The sequence below is a fragment of the Macaca fascicularis genome, chromosome 7 (assembly GCF_037993035.2).
Source record: "Macaca fascicularis isolate 582-1 chromosome 7, T2T-MFA8v1.1".
In the NCBI taxonomy this organism is placed as follows: domain Eukaryota; kingdom Metazoa; phylum Chordata; class Mammalia; order Primates; family Cercopithecidae; genus Macaca; species Macaca fascicularis.
The window spans coordinates 89,219,807-89,240,244 of record NC_088381.1 but is presented as its reverse complement, the minus strand read 5'-3'; the positions used below and the strand labels follow the sequence as shown (position 1 = coordinate 89,240,244).

Here is a 20,438-nt window from a genome sequence, read left to right as displayed (position 1 = left end):
TGGATCGCCTGAGGTCAGGAGTTCGAGACTAGGCTGGCCAACATGGTGAAACCCCGTCTCTGCTAAAAATACAAAAAATTAGCCGGGCGTGATGGCACATGTCTGTAATCCCAGCTACTTGGGAGGCTGAGGCAGGAGAATTGCTTGAACCTGGGAGGCGGGGGTTGCAGTGAGCCAAGATCGTGCCATTGCACCCCAGCCTGGGCAACAGAGCAAAACTCTGTCTCAAAAAAAAAGAAAGAAAGAAACTTCTCTGCCACCATCCCTAGTTTTTACAATCTCTTTTTCTAATTCCCCCTCACTTTCCTCTCACCTCTATGTTAACTCTTGTTTTGTCCATTCTCTAGGTAAGATTCTCCGGGATATGGAAAGGGTGAACAACACACTGTTGACTGCGTTTATCCTGACAGGAATTCCTTATCCACTCAGGCTAAGGACACTCTTTTTTGTGTTCTTTTTGCTAATCTACATCCTGACTCAGCTGGGAAACCTGCTTATTTTCATCACTGTCTGGGCAGACCCGAGGCTCCATGCCCACCCCATGTACATCTTTCTCGGTGTTCTCTCAGTCATTGACATGGGCATCTCCTCCATCATCGTCCCTCGCCTCATGATGAACTTCACTTTAGGCGTCAAATCCATCCCATTTGGTGGCTGTGTTGCTCAACTCTATTTCTATCACTTCCTGGGCAGCACCCAGTGCTTCCTCTACACCCTGATGGCCTATGACAGGTACCTGGCCATATGTCAGCCCCTGCACTACCCTGTGCTTATGACTGCTAAGCTGAGTGCCTTGCTTGTGGCTGGAGCCTGGGTGGCAGGATCCATCCATGGGGCTCTCCAGGCCATCCTAACCTTCCGCCTGCCCTACTGTGGGCCCAATCAGGTGGATTACTTCTTCTGTGACATCCCTGCAGTGTTGAGACTGGCCTGTGCTGACACAACAGTCAATGAGATGGTGACCTTTGTGGACATTGGGGTGGTGGTTGCCAGCTGCTTCTTCCTGATCCTCCTCTCCTACATACAGATCATTCAGGCCATCCTGAGAATCCATACAGCTGATGGGCGGCTCCGGGCTTTTTCAACCTGTGGAGCCCATGTAACCGTGGTCACCGTGTACTATGTGCCCTGTGCCTTCATCTACCTGAGGCCTGAAACCAACAGCCCCCTGGATGGGGCAGCTGCTCTGTTCCCCACGGCCATTACTCCTTTCCTCAATCCACTTATCTACACTCTGCGGAACCAAGAGGTGAAGCTGGCCCTGAAAACGATGCTCAGAAGCCCAAGAACTATGAGTGAGGTTTGAAAGTGTCTTTCTCCCACTAGGGAAGCTGTCACAATTAGAATTTATTATAATTGTTTAGGCTTCAGTAATTTTTTTTTCTTCTTGCTTTTCCTCTTTTATATAGCCATATTGTATGATCAAACACAGTTTAAGGTAAAATACTAATTTTCTAACAGTTCCTTAGTATCCTCTCAAGATAACTCTCAGCCACTACAAGAGTACAGAATGACACCAAATTCTCACAAACTAAACCACATTAAACAATCCAGAAGAAAGAATGCAATAGTGTATTTTAAAATGTCTCAGTAGAGTTCAATATGATATTTCCCAATATGATATCTGATGGTTAATACTGAGTGTCAACTTGATTGGATAGAAGGATACAAAGTATTGATCCTGGGTGTGCCTGTGAGGGTGTTGCCAAAAGAGATTAACATTTGAGGGCTGGGAAAGGCAGACCCACCCTTAATCTGCGTAGGCACAATCTAATCAGCTACCAGCAAGGCTGGAATATAAGCAGGCAGGGAAATGTGAAAAGAAAGACTGGCCTAGCCTCTCAGCCTACATCTTTTTCCCGCCCTGGGTGCATCCTACTCTCAAACATAAGACTCTAGGTTCTTCAGTTTTGGAATTTGGACTGGCTCTCCTTGCTCCTCAGACTGCAGATGGCCTATTGTGGGACCTTGCGATCATGTGAGTGAATACTTAATAAACTCCCCTTTATATATATATATATATTTTATATATATATATTCCATTAGTTCTGTCCCTCTAGAGAACCCTGACTAACACAGGGGTGAAAGATAAAAGACTATATATTGGATACAGCGTACACTGCTTGGGTTATGGGTGCACCAAAATCTCAGAAATCACCACTAAAGAACTTATCCATGTAACCAAAAACCACCTGTACCCCAAAAACTATTGAAATAAAATTTTCTTAAAAAGCAATGTTTTAAAAAATACTATTTCTGGGGCTGGGCATGGTGGCTCATGCCTGTAATCCCAGTACTTTGGGAGGCTGAGGCAGGCAGGTCACCTGAGGTCAGGAGTTTGAGACCAGCCTGGCCTACATGGCAAAACCCCGTCTCTACTAAAAATACAAAAATTAGGCCGGGCGTGGTGGCTCAAGCCTGTAATCCCAGCACTTTGGGAGGCCGAGACGGGCGGATCACAAGGTCAGGAGATCGAGACCAGCCTGGCTAATACGGTGAAACCCCGTCTCTACTAAAAAATACAAAAAACTAGCCGGGTGAGGTGGCGGGCGCCTGTAGTCCCAGCTACTCGGGAGGCTGAGGCAGGAGAATGGCGTAGACCCGGGAGGCGGAGCTTGCAGTGAGCCGAGATGCGGCCACTGCACTCCAGCCTGGGCGACAGAGCGAGACTCCGTCTCAAAAAAAAAAAAAAAAAAAAAATACAAAAATTAGCCAGGCGTGGTGGCACACACCTGTACTCTCAGCTACTCAGGAGGCTGAGGCAAGAGAATCGCGTGAACCTGGGAGGCAGAGGTTGCAGTGAGCCAAGATATCGCTCCACTGCACTCCAGCCTGGGCGACAGAGTGACTCCATCTGAAAAAAAAATTAAAATAAAAATAAAAAATACGTTTTCAAAGCCATAGCCACAAGAATCTCAGGAAAAGTTTTCCAAAAAGAGGGAAAAGCTAATGCAAGGCTCTAGGATGGAAAAGAAAAAAAAAAATTGGCATGTTTGAAAGGAAAGCTAGTGTTGGTAAAAGGTAGTATATGGGGGAGGGTTACATGACCACACTACCCGTGAAGGGTAGATATTGTAAAGCCTCAGAAACTATGTAGGAAGTTTGGATTTAATCTAACATAATAGGTAATGTGTTAGCGGCACAAATTTAGCGCCTTAAACAACATCCAGCCAGGCGCAGTGGCTCACACCTGTAATCACAGCACTTTGGGAGGCCAAGGCGGCTGGATCACCTGAGGTCGGAAGTTCGAGACCAGCCTAGCCAACATGGAGAAACCGCGTCTCTACCAAAAATACAAAATTAGCCAGGCATGGTGGCACACACCCGGGAGGCTAAGGCAGGAGAGAATAGCTTGAACCCGGGAGGTGGAGGCTGCAGTAAGCTGAGATTGCACCACTGCACTCCAGCCTGGGCGACAGAGTGAGACTCCGTCTCAAAAAAAAAAAAAAAAAAATCTAGTGTGGAGTTGGGAGAGATGAGACTAAACCTCATGTTCATATATTTGAATTGGATGCCAAAAAAAAAAAAAATTCGGCCCAGCATGGTGACTCACGCCTGTAATCCCAGCACTTTGGGAGGCTGAGGCAGGCGGTTTACCTGAGGTCAGGAATTCAAGACCAGCCTGGCCAACATGGTGAAACCCTGCCTCTACAACAATACAAAAATTAGCTGGGCATAATGCAGGTGCCTGTAATCCCCAGCTACTCGGGAGGCTGAGACAGGAGAATTGCTTGAACCCAGAAGGTGGAGATTGTAGTGAGCTGAGATTGTGCCGCTGCACTCCAGCCTGGGTGACAGAGCAAGACTCCCTCACAAAAAATAAATAAATAAAATAAATAAAAATTCACCAACATAAAGATGATATTTAAATCTGTATATGTGAGAAGGAACAAGTACTAACTGCATCACAATTAAACAGTTTCCTAAGAGTGGCTCCTGAATGTTACTTCTTTGTATCTTATTTTTGTATCTGAATGTTACTTCCTTGTATACTTATTGGCCTGTATTACAGGCTTTCACTTGTTAATTGAGTTCTCTCTTAGGTAATTTGGCATTTCTACCACCAGATGGAGATGTCCCACTGTCTTTCATTTACTCATTGTCCAACGAGAGGCTCTTAAAAGAATTTGGGGGTGGGGGAGGGGTCAGGTTATGTCCTTCTACTAGTTATACAAATAAGCACTTGCCTTCATGCCGAAAAGCGAAAAGAATTTGGAGGGGGAGGGTAAGAGGTCAGGCAGTGGCTGCCTCTTCCTCCCTATTTGTTTTCTTAGTCGTTTGGTTTCCATGGGAATCCATGTTTGAGCAGCAACTCTGAATCCATTTACTGCCCCTCCAGGCTTGGGGCTGAGCCCAGAGACAAGCTGTGAAGAACAGCAGATGGGTAGAAAGAGGGGGGGGATTTATTTGGTAAATTGGGATAGCAAAAGAGGCCAACAGGTGCCGGGGGAGGAGTAGTGAGGTGCAGTGCACGAATGCACGAAGGAATGTGAAAGGCAGACAATGTTTTTTAGTTCAAATAAAATTTGGGAACATTAAAATAGTTTCCAAAACCAGTCAGGGATACTCTGTTCTCTCCCCATAGATCAGCTTAGGACACACTCTGGGTCTTGTATATTACCAGGTCCTCCCTATCTCTTATCCAGAAAAAATCAACAGGTTTCAACCTGTAAAATCAACATGGCTCACACCTGTAATCCCGACATTTTGGGAGGACTAGGCAGGAGGATCACTTGAGCCTAGGAGTTCGAGACCAACCTGGGCAATAGAGGGAGATTCCCATCTCCACAAAAAAAAAAAAAAAAAAAAAAAAATTAATTAGCTGGGCATGATGGCTCACACCTATAGCCCCAATTACTCTGAAGGCTGTGGTGGGAGGACTGCCTTAGCCAGGAGTTCAATGCCACAGTAAGCCGTTATCTTTTTGCCAGCCTGGGCAACAGAGTAAGACCCTGTCTAAACAAAACAAAAACGTCAGCAGACAAGTGTCAGAACCTGCCCAAGGTTCTCCTCACATGTCCTCCTGTTTCAAAAGCCCTTTGGAGTAAGAGGAGAACTCCAAGGAAAGAACTCCACTACATTCGCCAGGCAAAGCATAGTGCCGCATACAGTAAGCTCTCAGTAAAATATTGGTTGAATGAATGAATGAATGAGCAATAAGAATCAGATGGCCTTGACTAGCCTTACTTAGTTCCAGCTTGAGATAACAAACTCAGCACAAAGAAAAATAATCTATTCTGTCATCAAAATCATGAGAATGTGAATGTTTTCATTCACAGATTGAGTCATTCAAAGAATGATGAGGGTGTTTTGTTGTTGTTGTTTTGCTTAAATCAGATGTTTTTCATACTTGCATTACTAATACCCCAGTTTCTAAGAGTATTTGCATTTCAGTTTGTGACAATATTCGGGTATCCATTCACAGATAGCAGTTGATCTACATATGAACAGCTTTCTACCTTGAGATGGAATCAAGTCTTCCCTCTAATTCCTTACCCACCAGCCCCACTCTTCCTCTTCACTTTCTGACCCGCTACCCTGTTTAATTATCATTCTGCAGTTATCTTATTTATTTGCTTACATTTTTGTTGCTTGTCACTTCTATGAATGATAGATGACAACTTCTTTCTTTCTTCCTCACTAAGTTTTCTGTAAGTTTTATCGTCTAAATGTTCATCTTGGCCGGGCGCGGTGGCTCAAGCCTGTAATCCCAGCACTTTGGGAGGCTGAGGCGGGCGGATCACAAGGTCAGGAGATCGAGACCATCCTGGCTAACATGGTGAAACCCCGTCTCTACTAAAAATACAAAAAACTAGCCGGGCGAGGTGGCGGGCGCCTGTAGTCCCAGCTACTCCGGAGGCTGAGGCAGGAGAATGGCGTGAACCCGGGAGGCGGAGCTTGCAGTGAGCTGAGACCCGGCCACTGCACTCCAGCCTGGGCGACAGAGCGAGACTCCGTCTCAAAAAAAAAAAAAAAAAAAAAAAAATGTTCATCTTACATCTTACTTTTTTTTTTTTTCTTTTTGAGGCAAAGTCTCGCTCTCTCGCATGGCTGGAGTGCAGTGGTGCCATCTTGGCTCACCTCAACCTCCGCCTCCCAGGTTCAAGTGATTCTCCTGCCTCAGCCTCCTGAATAGCTGGGATTACAGGTGTGCACCACCACAACCAGCTAATTTTTGTATTTTTAGTAGAGGCGGATTTCCACCATGTTGGCCAGGGTGGTCTCGATCTCCTGACCTTGTGATCCACCCCTCTCGGCCTTCCAAAGTGCTGGGATTACAGGCGTGAGCCACCGTGACGGGCCCTTACATTCTTTTGAAATCCGCAATTTAAGTGACTTCTTCATGACTCTAATCTGCTCACCCTCCAGCCCTCCAATTGGAAATGGCCTTTCCTTCCTCTGAACTTGTACGAAATTGATCTGCATTGCTTATAGCACTCACCTCTTATTCTCTATGCAGAACAGTATAATAATATTAACTATCAAATGTTGTGAACTTGGTGGCTGGGCACAGTGGCTCATGCCTGTAATCCCAGCACTTTGGGAGGCCAAGGCAGGCGGATTACCTGAGGTCACGAGTTCAAGACCAGCCTGGATTAGCCAGGCATGGTGGGGGGGTGCCTGTAATCCCAGCTACTCAGGAGGCTGAGGCAGGAGAATCACTTGAACCTGGGAGGCGAAGGTTGCAGTGAGCTGAGATCCTGCTGTTGCACTCCAGCTTGGGGGACAAGAGCAAGACCCTGTCTCAAAAAAAACAAAAAAAAATGTAGTGAACTTGGGAGGTTGGCCAGACACTGGACTGAATGCCTTAACCAAGTTTTGCTAAATCCACCACAATCCTGTGAAGTAGGTGCTATTACCCTAATTGTGTATATGAAGAAACTGAGGCACAAATAAAATGCCCAAGGTCATGCAGTTGCTATGTGATGAAAGTAATTTAAACTCAAAAAGTTACACAGCAGAATCTGCATTGTCTTTAGAGCATAAACTTTGTTGTAAAATTAATGTGTTAGAGCCTTGGTTCCATAAGTCAAGGGTGCATGATCTTCAGCAAGTTGTTAGCCTCTTTAAGCCTCAAATTCCTAACTGATAAAATGAGAATAATAATATAACTAAGATTACTGTAAAAGAAAGTATTACTAAAGAGCCTCAGGTTGGACTTGTCAAAAAAAAAAAGCAATCCATAAACAGTGGCTCTTAGCATTACCTGCTTACCTATTTTATCTCCTATACCAAATTAATGCTCCTTCAAGAATGGTCTGCTTTCATTCTCTGCCTTTATGACACCCAGCACAGTGCTTTCTATTTAGTAACTAACCATAGATATTTGTTTAATAGAGGAATGGATGGCTGGGTGGATGGATGGATACTTTACTGATGATGGACAGGATTCCTCCCCATCTGGATAATCTCTGGAACATTTTTTCCCAAGTCCATTTCCTCTTCAGTCAGACACTCTTCATCTTATTTATTTATTTATTTATTTTATTTTATTTTATTTTATTTTTTGAGACAGAGTTTCACTCTTGTTGCCCAGGCTAGAGTGGAATGGCGCAGTCTCAGCTCATCACAACCTCTGCCTCTTGGATTCAAGTGATTCTCCTGCCTCAGCCTCCCAAGTAGCTGGGATTACAGGTGTGCACCACTATGCCTGGCTAATTTTGTATTTTTAGTAGAGAAGGGGTTTCTCTATGTTGCTCAGGCCGGTCTTGAACTCCGAACCTCAGGTGATCTGCTCGCCTCAGCCTCCTAAAGTGCTGGAATTACAGGTGTGATCCACCACACCCGGACTCACTCTTCATCTCTTGCCTGGATTTCTGGTATCTCTTCTGTCCATTCAGTCTCTTTCCAATTTTAAATCATTTTCCACACTTTGAATGATTGACCTTCTAAAGTATAGCTCTACGCCAGGCCCAGTGGCTCACGCCTGTAATCCCAGCACTTTGGGAGGCCCAGGCTGGTGGATCATTTGAAGCCAGGAGTTCAAGACCAGCCTGGCCAACATGGTGAAACCCCGTCTTTACTAAAAATATAAAAAATTAGCCAGGCATGATGGCAGGCACCTGTAATCCCTGCTACTCAGAAGGCTGAGGCAGGAGAATCACTTGAGACAGAGGTTGCAGTGAGCGGAGACGGCACCACTGCGCTCCAGCCTGGGTAGTGGAATGAGACATGGTCTCAAAAAATAAATAAATAAATAAATAAATAAATAAATAAAATTATTAAAATCATCATAAGGCCGGGCGCGGTGGCTCAAGCCTGTAATCCCAGCACTTTGGGAGGCCGAGACGGGCGGATCACAAGGTCAGGAGATTGAGACCAACCTGCCTAACCCGGTGAAACCCCGTCTCTACTAAAAAATACAAAAAACTAGCCGGGCGAGGTGGCGGGTGCCTGTAGTCCCAGCTACTCGGGAGGCTGAGGCAGGAGAATGGCGTGAACCCGGGAAGCGGAGCTTGCAGTGAGCTGAGATCCAGCCACTGCACTCCAGCCTGGGCGACAGAGCGAGACTCCGTCTCAAAAAATAAATAAATAAATAAAATCATCATAATAAAATACAGCTCTATTCTTTGTTTCAAAACTTTCAAGGCCTGGCGCGGTGGCTCACGCCTGTAATCCCAGCACTTTGGGAGGCCAAGGCAGGGGGATCACGAGGTCAGGAGATCGAGACCATCCTGGCAAACATGGTGAAACCCGTCTCTACTAAAAATACAAAAAAAAAGTAGCCGGGCGAGGTGGCGGGCGCCTGTAGTCCCAGCTACTCGGGAGGCTGAGGCCGGAGAATGGCGTGAACCCGGGAGGCAGCGGAGCTTGCAGTGAGCCGAGATCGCGCCACTGCACTCCAGCCTGGGCGACAGAGCGAGACTGCGTCTCAAAAGAAAAAAAAAAAAAAAAACTTTCAATGTCTTCTCATTATATTCAAATTTGTTAATATAGCATAAATGGTCTTTTACACTTGCCCCAAACTTCTTTTCAAGTTTGTTTTCCCTATACATTTCTACTCTTTTCTTTTCTTCTTCTTTTTTTTTTTTTTTTTTTTTTTTTGAGACAGAGTCTTGCTCTATCTCCCAGGCTGACATGCAGTGGCCTGATCATAGCTCACTGCAGCCTCAACTACTTGGGCTCAAGGAATTCTCCCACCTCAGCCTCCCGAACAGCTGGGACTACAGGCATGTGCCACCACACCTGGCTAATTTTTGCATTTTTTGTAGAGACAGGGCCTTGCTGTGTTGCCCAGGCGAGTCTCAAACCTATAGGCTCAAGTGATCCTCCCGCCTCGGCCTCCCAAAGTGCTGGGATTACAGGCGTGAGTCACCGTGACTGGACTCCCCATTTCTTTATTCATCTAAACCATATGGCGCATAACATCCATCTTACATGTGACCTCCTCTCTGAAAATCTCTTCAGTTCACTCAGGGAGTGTTATTCAAGTCTCCCTTCTTCCCAGGGAACTTTAGGACAGTTTCTCATATTGTATCATTTTTATCTGTTCAAAATTGCCCCTCTTCCCAGGGAGAAGCAAGGCCCGTGTCTTATTTGCCTTTGTAACCCCAGCATCCAGTTCTCTCATCTCTCTCTTAATGTGAGCATGAATGTGATTCTGTGTTGAGAAATGTCTACTCATTTATTCTAACTTTCCCCCTAAATGCAGGCCTGGTAAGTGAAATCTCAAATGCATTTGCCAAATGTTTGTTGAAAATGTAACAAATTGGAAGACCTACCTCAGAGCTTACGTCCCAAAAGAAGGAAAGGATTTCTATGGCCTGGGCTAAATCCTGAGGTGATTCTGCCATCTGGAGATACAGAATCATGAACGTTTAAGCTGCTTTGGTTTTTGATTGGACTTACTTCTGGAGGTCACAGAGGTTAGCAGGCCTGAGGTTTGTTGATGGACTTTCATATTTTAATTTAATTTAATACAAGTTAATTTGAATATGCAAATTAAACTATAATTGGGATCCCCAACAACAATGTAAAGAATGCAATGGAATCCCACTCTGGCATTTCATGCAGTGAGCCCAGGTTGAGTCTCTCTGCCCTCTTGTACCTCTCTATATAAGCATGAGTGTGACTATATTGAGAAGTGCATAGTTTTATTCTACCTACCTTATAAATAAATGCAGGCCACCTACTTCCTCCAATATTCAACCAAATAAATGACAAGAACTTGTTATAATACCAGAGCAAAAGCAGTCTCTGGGACATTCCTTCCTCAGAAATTTTTCAACTTTGACTCTAGGCTTTGTCTTAAGCAATGCTTTAGAAATGACCATCGGGGCCATGTGAGGTGGCTCACCCCTGTAATCGCACTTTGGGAGGCCGAGGTGGGCAGACCACTTAAGTCTAGGAGTGCAAAAACAGCCTGGCCAATATGGCAAAACCTTGTCCCTACAAAAAATACAAAAATTAGCTGGGCATGGTGGCGCCGAGGTTGAGAGGCTGAGGTGGGAGGATCACTTGAGGCCAGGAGGCAGAGATTGTACCACTGCACTCCAGCCTGGGCAACAGAGTGAAACCCTGTCTCAAAAAAAAAGAAAGAAGGCAAGGCAGGGCAAGGCAGGGCAAGGCAGGGCAGGGCAAGGCAGGGCAAGGCAGGGCAAGGCAGGGCATGGCAGGGCAAGGCAAGGCAAGGCAAGGCAGAACCATCATTGATTTATTATTGTAGGACCCTATGTAGAAATTGTTGCAATAGACGCATCTTGCTGATTGATATAGATGTTCACATATACAAGCACAAAGTGTTAAAGCTGCATAAGAAAATCATTGGGTCTAATTCCATCAATGCAGATTGAAGTCTGAGAGGTAAACACCTGGGAAAATTCCTAAGGGGATTGTGCAGCAGTATGATAACTGCTCGCTGCAGCCTCAATCTGCCAGGCTCAAGTGATCCTCCTGTCTCAGCCTCCCAAGTACCTGCAACTACAGGTTGCCACCACGCCTGGATAATGTTTTTTTTTTTTTTTTTTGGAGGCGGAGTCTTGCTCTGTCACCCAGGCTGGAGTGCAGTGGCCGGATCTCAGCTCACTGCAAGCTCCGCCTCCCAGGTTCACGCCATTCTCCTGCCTCAGCCTCCCGAGTAGCTGGGACTACAGGCACCCGACACCACACCCGACTAATTTTTTTTTTTTTTTAGTAGAGACGGGGTTTCACCGTGTTAGCCAGGATGGTCTCGATCTCCTGACCTCGTGATCCGCCCGTCTCGGCCTTCCAAAGTGCTGGGATTACAGGCATGAGCCACCGCGCCTGGCCTTTTTTTTTTTTTTTTTCTTTTTTTTGAGGAATCTCATTCTATTGCCCAGGCTGGAGTGCGGTGGCACGATCTTGGCTCACTGCAACCTCCACCTCCTGGGTTCAAGCGATTCTCCTGCCTCAGCCTCCTGAGCTGCTAGGATTACAGGTGTGCACCCTGACACCAGGCTAATTTTTGTATTTTTACTAGAGATAGGGTTTCACTATGTTACCCAGGGTGGTCTTGAACGCTTGGCCTCAAGTGATCTGCCGACTTTGTCCTCCCATAGTACTGGGATTACAGGCGTGAGCCACCATGCCTGGCTTTTTTTTTTTTTTTTTTTTTTTGAGTAGAGATGAGGTCTCACTATGTTGCTCAGGCTAGTCTCATACTATGAGTTCAAGCAATCCTCCTGCCTTGGCCTCTCAAAGTGCTAGGATTACAGGCATGAGCCACCATGCCTGGCCCCAAGGGGATTTAACTGGGAATAGAAAGAATTTGACTAGAACCGAAGTTCGATGATTTTTCCACTAAAAATGAAAATGTATGTCATATGAGTTCTATTTGTCAAGTAGACTTTCAATATAAATTCTAGGAGGTTGGAAGGGATATGAAGTCATATTCACATGCATCATGCTCAGCTGGCATAGAGTGGATGCCCAGTAGGTATTTTTTGTAGAGATGGGGTCTTGCTATTTTGCCCAGCCTGGTCTTGAATTTCAGGACTCATGCAATCCTCCCACCTCAGCCTCCCAGTGTGCTAGGATTATAGGTGTGAGCAACTGTGCCCAGCCTAGTGGGTATTCTTTCTTTTTTTTCTTGAGGCAGAGGTCACTCTTGTTGCCCAGACTGGAGTGGAATGGCGTGATCTCGGCTCACCACAACCTCTGCCTCTTGGGTTCAAGCGATTCTAGTTTAGTTCATTTGGATGATAACAGCATCGATTAATATTATTATTTGTCATTATTATTATTATTTTTGAGATGGAGATTCACTCTTATTGCCTCAGCCTTCTGAGTAGCTGGGATTACAGGTGCGCGCCACCACACCCAGCTAATTTTTGTATTTTTAGTAGAGACGGGGTTTCACCATGTTGGTCAGGCTGGTCTCCAACTCCTGACCTCATAAGGCACCCACCTCGGCTTCTCAAAGTGCTGGGATTACAGGTGTGAGCCACTGCATCCGACCCCTAGGTTTGTTTCAAGAATCTCATGAGATCAGGTGCAGTGTCTCACGCCTGTAACCCCAGCACTTTGGGAGGCCAATGTGCAGGAATCGTTTGAGCGCAGGAGTTTGAGACAAGCCTGGCCAACATGGTGAAACCCTGTCTCTACTAAAAATACAAAAATTAGTTGGGCGTGGTGACAGGCACTTGTAATCAGATTACAAATGGTGTGTATGGAAGGATAGTAGATGTTTGGAGGGTAGAGACGGAGGTAGGTAATGGAAAGAATAATTTATCTTGACCGGGCGCGGTGGCTCATGCCTGTAATCCCAGCACTTTGGGAGGTCGAGGTGGGTTGATCATGAGGTCAGGAGATCGAAACCATCCTGGCTAACATGGTGAAACCCCATCTCTACTAAAAAAATAATAATAATAATACAAAAAATTAGCCAGGCATGGTGGCGGGCACCTGTAGTCCCAGCTACTCGGGAGGCTGAGGCAGGAGAATGGCATGAACCCAGGAGGTGGAGCTTGCAGTGAGCCCAGATTACACCACTGCACTCCAGCCCGGGAGAAAGAGTGAGACCATCTCAAAAAGAAAAAAGAAAAAGAAAAAGAATAATTTATCTTGAGTAACAGGCCTATTTCTCCAAGGTCTCTCTCCTTCCCCTCCCTTTTCTTCAAGACTTCCATCCAATTTTTTGGAAACACACACACACACATCCTGGTAATATTTATCCCTTGACCAAAAGATGGGAACAGAGATCATTGAATCAAATAAGGAAACTATAGTCCTAAATCTCATAGACATACAATGTGGTCATTAAGTCCTTCCCTTACAATCCCCACTTTCTTCTACCAAACCCAGTGATCCTCAACTTCGAGTCTAACTCCCCCACGTCCCAGCCACCCTGTTCATAGTCACTATCAGGTACTCTTTCCCATCTGCTTCCAAAAAAACCTTCTGCTATCAACTGTCACTACCTCCAGCAATTTCTACATATCATCGGCTGCCTTCCTGGCTTGCGTGTTGGGATCCCTTAAAAATCATCACAGGCTGGGTGCGGTGGCTCATGCCTGTGATTCCAGCACTTTGGGAGGCCGAGGCGGGTGCATCACGATATCAGGAGATCAAGACCATCCTGGCTAACACGGTGAAAACCCATCTCTACTAAAAATATAAAAAAGTAGCCAGATGTGGTGGCGTGCACCTGTAATCTCAGCTACTCAGGAAGCTGAGGCAGGAGAATTGCTTGAACCCGGGAGGTGGAGGTTGCAGTGAGCCGGGTCCACGTCACTGCACTCCAGCTTGGGCAACAGAGAGAGACTCCGTCTTAAAAAAAAAAAAAAGAAAGAAAGAAAGCATCACACGGCCTGGCGCTGTGGCTCTCACCTCTAATCCCAGCACTTTGGGAGGCTGAGGCAGGTGGGGGAGTTCAAGACCAACCTGACCAACATGGAGAAAATAAAAATTTAAATTAAAAAATAAAAATACCAAATTAGCTGGGTGTGGTGGCGCATGCCTGTAATCCAAACTACTCGGGAGGCTGAGGCAGGAGAAGCGCTTGAACCCAGAAGGTGGAGGTTGTGGTGAGCTGAGGTCGTGCCACCGCACTCCACCCTGGGTGACAGATGAAGACTGAGTCTCAAAAGAAGACAAACAAACAAAAAAACAAACCTAGAGCTGGGCGCAGTGGTTCACACCTGTAATCCTAGCACTCTGGGAGGCCAAGGCAGGTGGATCACCCGAGGTCAGGGGTTCGAGACTAGCCTGGCTAACATGGTGAAACCCCGTCTCTACTAAAAATACAAAAATTAGCTAGGTGTGGTGCTGGGTGTGGTGGCTCACGCATGTAATCCCAGCACTTTGGGAGGCCAAGGCAGGTGGATCACGAGGTCAGGAGATGGAGACCATCCTGGCTAACACGGTGAAACCCTGTCTCTACTAAAAATACAAAAAAATTAGCCGGGAGTGGTGGCAGGTGCCTGTATTCCCAGCTTCTTGAGGGGCTGAGGCAGGACAATGGCATGAACCTGAGGCAGAGATTGCAATGAGCTGAGATCGTGCCACTGCACTCCAGCCTGGGTGACAGAGCGAGACTCCATCTCAAAAAAAATAAAAATAAAAAATAAAAATTAGCTAGGCGTGGTGAGGGGTGCCTTTTATTCCAGCTGCCCAGGAGGCTGAGGCAGGAGAATCGTTTGAACCCAGGAGGCTGAGGTTGCAGGGAACAAAAAAAAAAGGCCGGGTGTGGTGGCTCACACCTATAATCCCAGCACTTTGGGAGGCCAAGGCAGGCAAATCACGAGGTCAGGAGTTCAAGACCAGCCTGGCCAACATGGTGAAACCCCATCTCTACTAAAAATACAAAAAATTAACTGGGCGTGGTGGCAGACACCTGTAATCCCATCTACTCGGGAGGCTGAGGCAGAGAATCGCTTGAACCTGGGAGGCAGAGGTTGCAGTGAGCCCAGATTGCACCACTGCACTCCAGCCTGGGCAACAGAGTGAGACTCTGTCAAAAACAAACAAACAAACAAAAAAAGCCAGATGTCTCAGTTTCATATAAAGGGGTATTAAAATGATGATTACTGCCAGGCGTGGTGGCTCACACCTGTAATCCCAACACTTTGGGAGGCCGAGCAGGTGGATCAAGAGGTCAGGAGTTCAAGAGCAGCCTGGCCAAGGCAGTGAAACTCTGTCTCTACTAAAAATACAAAAATTAGCCAGGCACGGTGCCAGGGCCTGTAATCCCTGCTACTCAGTAGGCCGAGGCAGGAGAATTGCTTGAACCTGGGCAGCAGAGGTTGCAGTGACCTGAGATTATACCACTGCACTCCAGCCTGGGTGATAGCCGGAGTGAGACTCCATCTCAAAAATAAATAAATAAATAAATAAATAAATGAAATAATGCTTACTGATACGGTTTAGCTCTGTGTCATCCAAATCTCATCTTGTAGCTCCCATAATTCCCATATGTTGTGGGAGGGACCTGATGCATTGAGAAAAGACTAATACAGTAAATTGGTACTGGGAGTAGGGTGCTGCTGAAAAGATACCCAAAAATGTGGAAGCAACTTTGGAACTGGGTAACAGGCAGAGGTTGGAACAGTTTGGAGGGCTCAGAAGAAGACAGGAAAATGTGGAAAGTTTGGAACTCCCTAGAGACTTGTTGAATGGCTTTGACCAAAATGCTGCTAAGGATATGGACAATGAAATCCAGGCTGAGGTAGTCTCAGATGGAGATGAAAAACTTGCTTGGAACTGGAGTTAAGGTGACTTTTGTTATGTTTTAGCAAAGACACTGGTGGCATTTTGCCTCTACCCTAGAGGTTTGTGAAACTTTGACCTTGAGAGAGATGATTTATGGTATCTGGTGGAAGAAATTTCTAAGCAACAAAGCATTCAAGAGGTGACTTGAGTGCTGTTAAAGGCATTCTGTGGCTGGACATGGTGGCTCACGCCTGTAATTCCAGCACTTTGGGAGGCCGAGTCAGGTGGATCACCTGAGGTCAGGAATTTGAGACCAGCCTGACTAACAGTGAAAGCCCGTCTCTACTAAAAATACAAAATTAACCAGGTGTGATGGCATGTGCCCGTAATCCCAGCTACTTGGGAGGCTGAGGCAGGAGAACCACTTGAACCCGGGAGGCGAAGGGTGCAGTGAGTCGAGACCACACCGTTGCACTCCAGCCTGGGTGACAAGAGTGAAACTCCATCTCAAAAAAAATAAAATAAAATAAAAAGGCATTCTGTTTCAAAAGGGACACAGCATAAAAATTGGCATAATTTGCAGCCTGACAATGCAATAGTAAAGAAAATCCCATTTTCTGAGGAGAAATTCAAGCCAACTATAGAAATTTGCATAAGTAATGAGGAGCCAAATGTTAATCAACAAGACAATGAGGAAAATGTCTCCAGGGCATGTCAGAGACCTTTGTGGCAGACCCTTCCATCACAGGCCCCAAGGCCTAGGAGAAAAAAGTGGTTTCCTGGCCAGGTCCAGGGTCCCCATACCTCGTGCCACCTAGAAACTTGGTGCCCTGCATCCCAGACACCCCAGCCATGGAGCCATGGCTGAAAGAAGCCAACGTAGAGCTCAGGCCATGGCTTCAGAGGGTGCAAGCCCCAAGCCTTGGCAGCTTCCACATGGTTCTGAGCCTGCCAGTGGACAGAAGTCAAGAATTGAGGTTTGGGAGCCCCTGCCTAGATTTCAGAAGATGTATGGAAATGGCTGGATGCCCAGGCAGAAGTTTGCTGTAGGGGGTGGGGTCCTCATGGGAAACTTCTGTTAGGGCAGGGTGGAAGCGAAATGTGCGGTGGAAGCCCCCACACAAAATCCTCGCTGGGGCACTGCCTAGTGGAGCTGTGAAAAGAGGGCCACTGTCCTCTAGACGCCATAATGGTAGATCAACCGACAGCTTGCACCATGCACCTAGAAAAGCCACAGACAGTGGCTGGACATGGTGGCTCATGCCTGAAATCCCAGCACTTTGGGAGGCCGAGGTGTGCAGATCACAAGGTCAGGAGATGGAGACAATCCTGGCTAACACGGTGAAACCCCATCTCTACTAAAAATAGAAAAATTAGCCAGGCACGGTGGCCGGCACCTGTAGTCCCCTCTACTTGGGAGGCTGAGGCAGGAGAATGCCGTGAACCTGGGAGATGGAGCTTGCATTGAGCTGAGATCGCACCACTGCACTCCAGCCTAGGAAACAGAGTGAGACTCTGTTTCAAAAAAAAAAAAAAGAAAATAAAAGAAAAAAGAAAAGCCACAGACACTCAACACTAGCCTGTGAAGGCAGCCATGCAAAGTTACAGGGGCAGAGCTGCCCAAGACCATGGGAACCTACCTCTTGCATCAGTATGACCTGGATGAGACATGGAGTCAAAGGAGATCATTTGGGAGCTTTAAGATTTGACTGTCCTGCTGGATTTCAGACTTGCATGGGGCCTGTGCCCCTTTGTTTTGGCCAATTTCTCCCATTTGGAATGGGTGTATTTACCCAACACCTGTACCCCCATTGTATCTAGGAAGTAATTAACTTGCTTTTGATTTTGCAGGCTCATAGACAGAAGGGACTTGCCTTGTCTCAGATGAGACTTTGGACCATGGACTTTAGAACTAATGTTGAAATGAGTTGAGACTTTGGGGGACGGTTGGGAAGGCATGATTGGTTTTGAAATGTGAAAATATGAGATTTGAGAGGGACCACGGTTGGAATGATATGGTTTGGCTCTGTGTCTCCATCCAAACCTCATCTTGTAGCTCCCATAATTCCCATGTGTTATGAGAGGGACCTGGTGAAAGATGATTGAACTATGGGGTTGGGTCTTTCCCCTGCTGTTCTCGTGATAGTGAATGGGTCTCACGAGATCTGATGGTTTTAAAAACGGGAGTTGCTCTGCACAAGCTATCTCCTTGCCTGCCGCCATGTAAAACATGTCTTTGCTCCTCCTTTGTCTTTCACCATGATTGTGAGGCCTCCCTAGCCATGTGGAACTGTGACTTTCCTCCATAAAATACCCAGTCTCAGGTATGTTGTTATTAGCAGCGTGAGAACAGACTAATACACTTACTTTCCCGGACCATCACAAAGAGATACCACCAAATCACAAAGAGATACCACCAAAAGAATGAAGTCCAGGGCCAAGTTTGGTGGCTCATGCCTGTAATCCCAGCACTTTGGGAGACCCAGGTGAGAGGATGGTTTGACCCCAGGAGTCTGAGATCAGCCCTAGCAACATAGTGAGATTCAGTCTCTACAAAAAATTAGTGGGTCATGGTGGTGTGTTTCTGTAATCCCAGCTACTTGAGAGGCTGAGGCACAAGAATCCCTTGAATCTGAGAGGCAGAGGTTGCAGTGAGCCAAGACTGTGCCACTGCACTCCAGCCTGGGCAACAGAGTGAGACCCTGTCTCAAAAAGAAAGAAAAAAAGAATGAAGTCCAAATAATTGCAAAATGGTGGTATAATAATCAACAGGGCAGAATCTATTTTATTTCCTGTCATATACTATGTACTTAGCACATAGGAGGTGCCCAAAAAATATTTGTTGAACTAAGTAAATGTAAATGAATAAACTCTTCCAAGGGCATACTGAAATAATTTTCACTTAAAATATAATTAGGAATTAATTAGACATCATAAAGTATTTTCTCAGTATCTGTTTCCTGGAATGATCTCTAAAATGGGGAATGGATTATTAACCCACTAAAAGGGTTTTTCTTTTGTTTTGTTTTGTTTTTTTGGTTTTTTTTGAGACAGAGTTTCCCTCTTCTTGCCCAGGCCAGAGTGCAATGGCACGATCTTGGCTCACCGCAACCTCCCCATTCCAGGTTCAAGTGATTCTCCTGCCTCAACCTCCTGAGTAGCTGGGATTATAGGCATGCACCACCACACCCGGCTAATTTTGCATTTTTAGTAGAGATGGAGTTTCTCCATGTTTGTCAGGCTGGTCTCGAACTCCCAAACTCAGGTGATCCACCTACCTCCTCCTCCCAAAGTGCTGGGATTACAAGCAGGTGTGAGCCACTGCGCCCGGCCTGTTCCTTTTTTTTTTTTTTTTTTTTTGAGACCGAGTCTCTCTCTGTTGCCCAGGCTGGAGTACAATGGCATGATCTTGGCTCACTGCAACCTCCCGGATTCCAGAGTCTCCTGCCTCAGCCTCTGGAGTAGTTGGTATTACAGGCACATGCCCCACGCCCGGCTAATTTTTTTTTTTTTTTTTTTTTTTTTTTTTTTTTTTTTTTTTTTTTTTAGTAGAGATGAGGTTTCACCACGTTGGCCAGGCTGGTCTCAAACTCCTACCTGAAGTGATCCTCCCACCTCGGCCTCCCAAAGTGCTGGGATTATAGGCGTGAGCCACCACGCCTGGCCAGCCTGTTCCTCTTCTTAAATGTTTCTCCTGGATGCTCTGACCGCATTTCTATTGTAAGTTATCTATTATTCATATTTTCTGTCATACTTCAACCCATATGTTCCAGTTCCTCCAAAGACTTGCCTCTGCCACTTAACTCTTTCTTTCCCATCATAGATTTGTTTTCCTTTTCGATTGCTCTGTTTATCTTTTTGTGTGTGTTTTTTTGCCTTTCTCATTGTCCTCTCTCCTCATGCTACGGTTTCTACTTGATCCCCATCCTCTGAGGATTTTTTTTTTCTAATGGTCAACCTTAGGATCCCCAGAACCTTAACAAATTATCCTTATAATTTATCCCTCAAAAGCACTCTCTCTCCCCCACCACTCCCTGCCCCCACCCTATCTTTCTCCCACTGGCTGCTAGGCTCTTGGCCCTTCCCCCACAACCTCCCTTTCCTGTCCGACTACCTTGTCCTCTTTACACACTCTGGATTCCCTTATATTTAACATGAGGAATGAGAAGAGGAAAAATGAAGAAAAGCCAAAAGAATAAAGTCTATCCTTCCTCCTCTGAATATTTAAATTCCTTCCATCTTCTGCCGAATGAACTCTGAAAAGAAACACCAGACAACATTCAGTCTGAATGACCCTGCTTGATCTTCACTTCCTCCCTCTTCCCCTAAAACACCATGGCAACTGCCACCTGAAAGAGGTTAGGCGGAAATCATCTAATAAGACCAGGGTTGTTTGCCAAGGCTTTCTTATTTAGGAAAGTTTTGCAAAGGGCGCTTTACCCTAACTCTTTATTCTCTCACTTCCTTGATGCTAGCAAGACAAAGAACATGTGACAGTATATGTTATTAGAAGATCCATACTTTTAGTAAATGTTGACTTTGTACATCTTCAAATTTTCTTTTTTTTTTTTTGAGACGGAGTCTCACTCTGTCGCCCAGGCTGGAGTGCAGTGGCCGGATCTCAGCTCACTGCAAGCTCCGCCTCCCGGGTTCACACCATTCTCCTGCCTCAGCCTCCCGAGTAGCTGGGACTACAGGCGCCCGCCGCCTCGCCCGGCTAGTTTTTTGTATTTTTTTTTTTTAGTAGAGACGGGGTTTCACCGTGTTAGCCAGGATGGTCTCGATCTCCTGACCTCGTGATCCGCCCGTCTCGGCCTCCCAAAGTGCTG

General features: G+C 46.1%; 1 protein-coding gene across 1 annotated transcript; it reads left to right on the top strand.

The window, feature by feature from the left end:
* The first annotated feature begins 260 nt into the window (after positions 1-260).
* OR10G3 (olfactory receptor family 10 subfamily G member 3) lies at positions 261-1,306 on the top strand. The gene has a single exon (XM_005560787.3). The coding sequence runs from the start codon at positions 365-367 to the stop codon at positions 1,304-1,306; it is 942 nt and encodes a 313-aa protein (XP_005560844.2). The 5' UTR covers positions 261-364.
* The last annotated feature ends 19,132 nt before the right edge of the window (positions 1,307-20,438 follow it).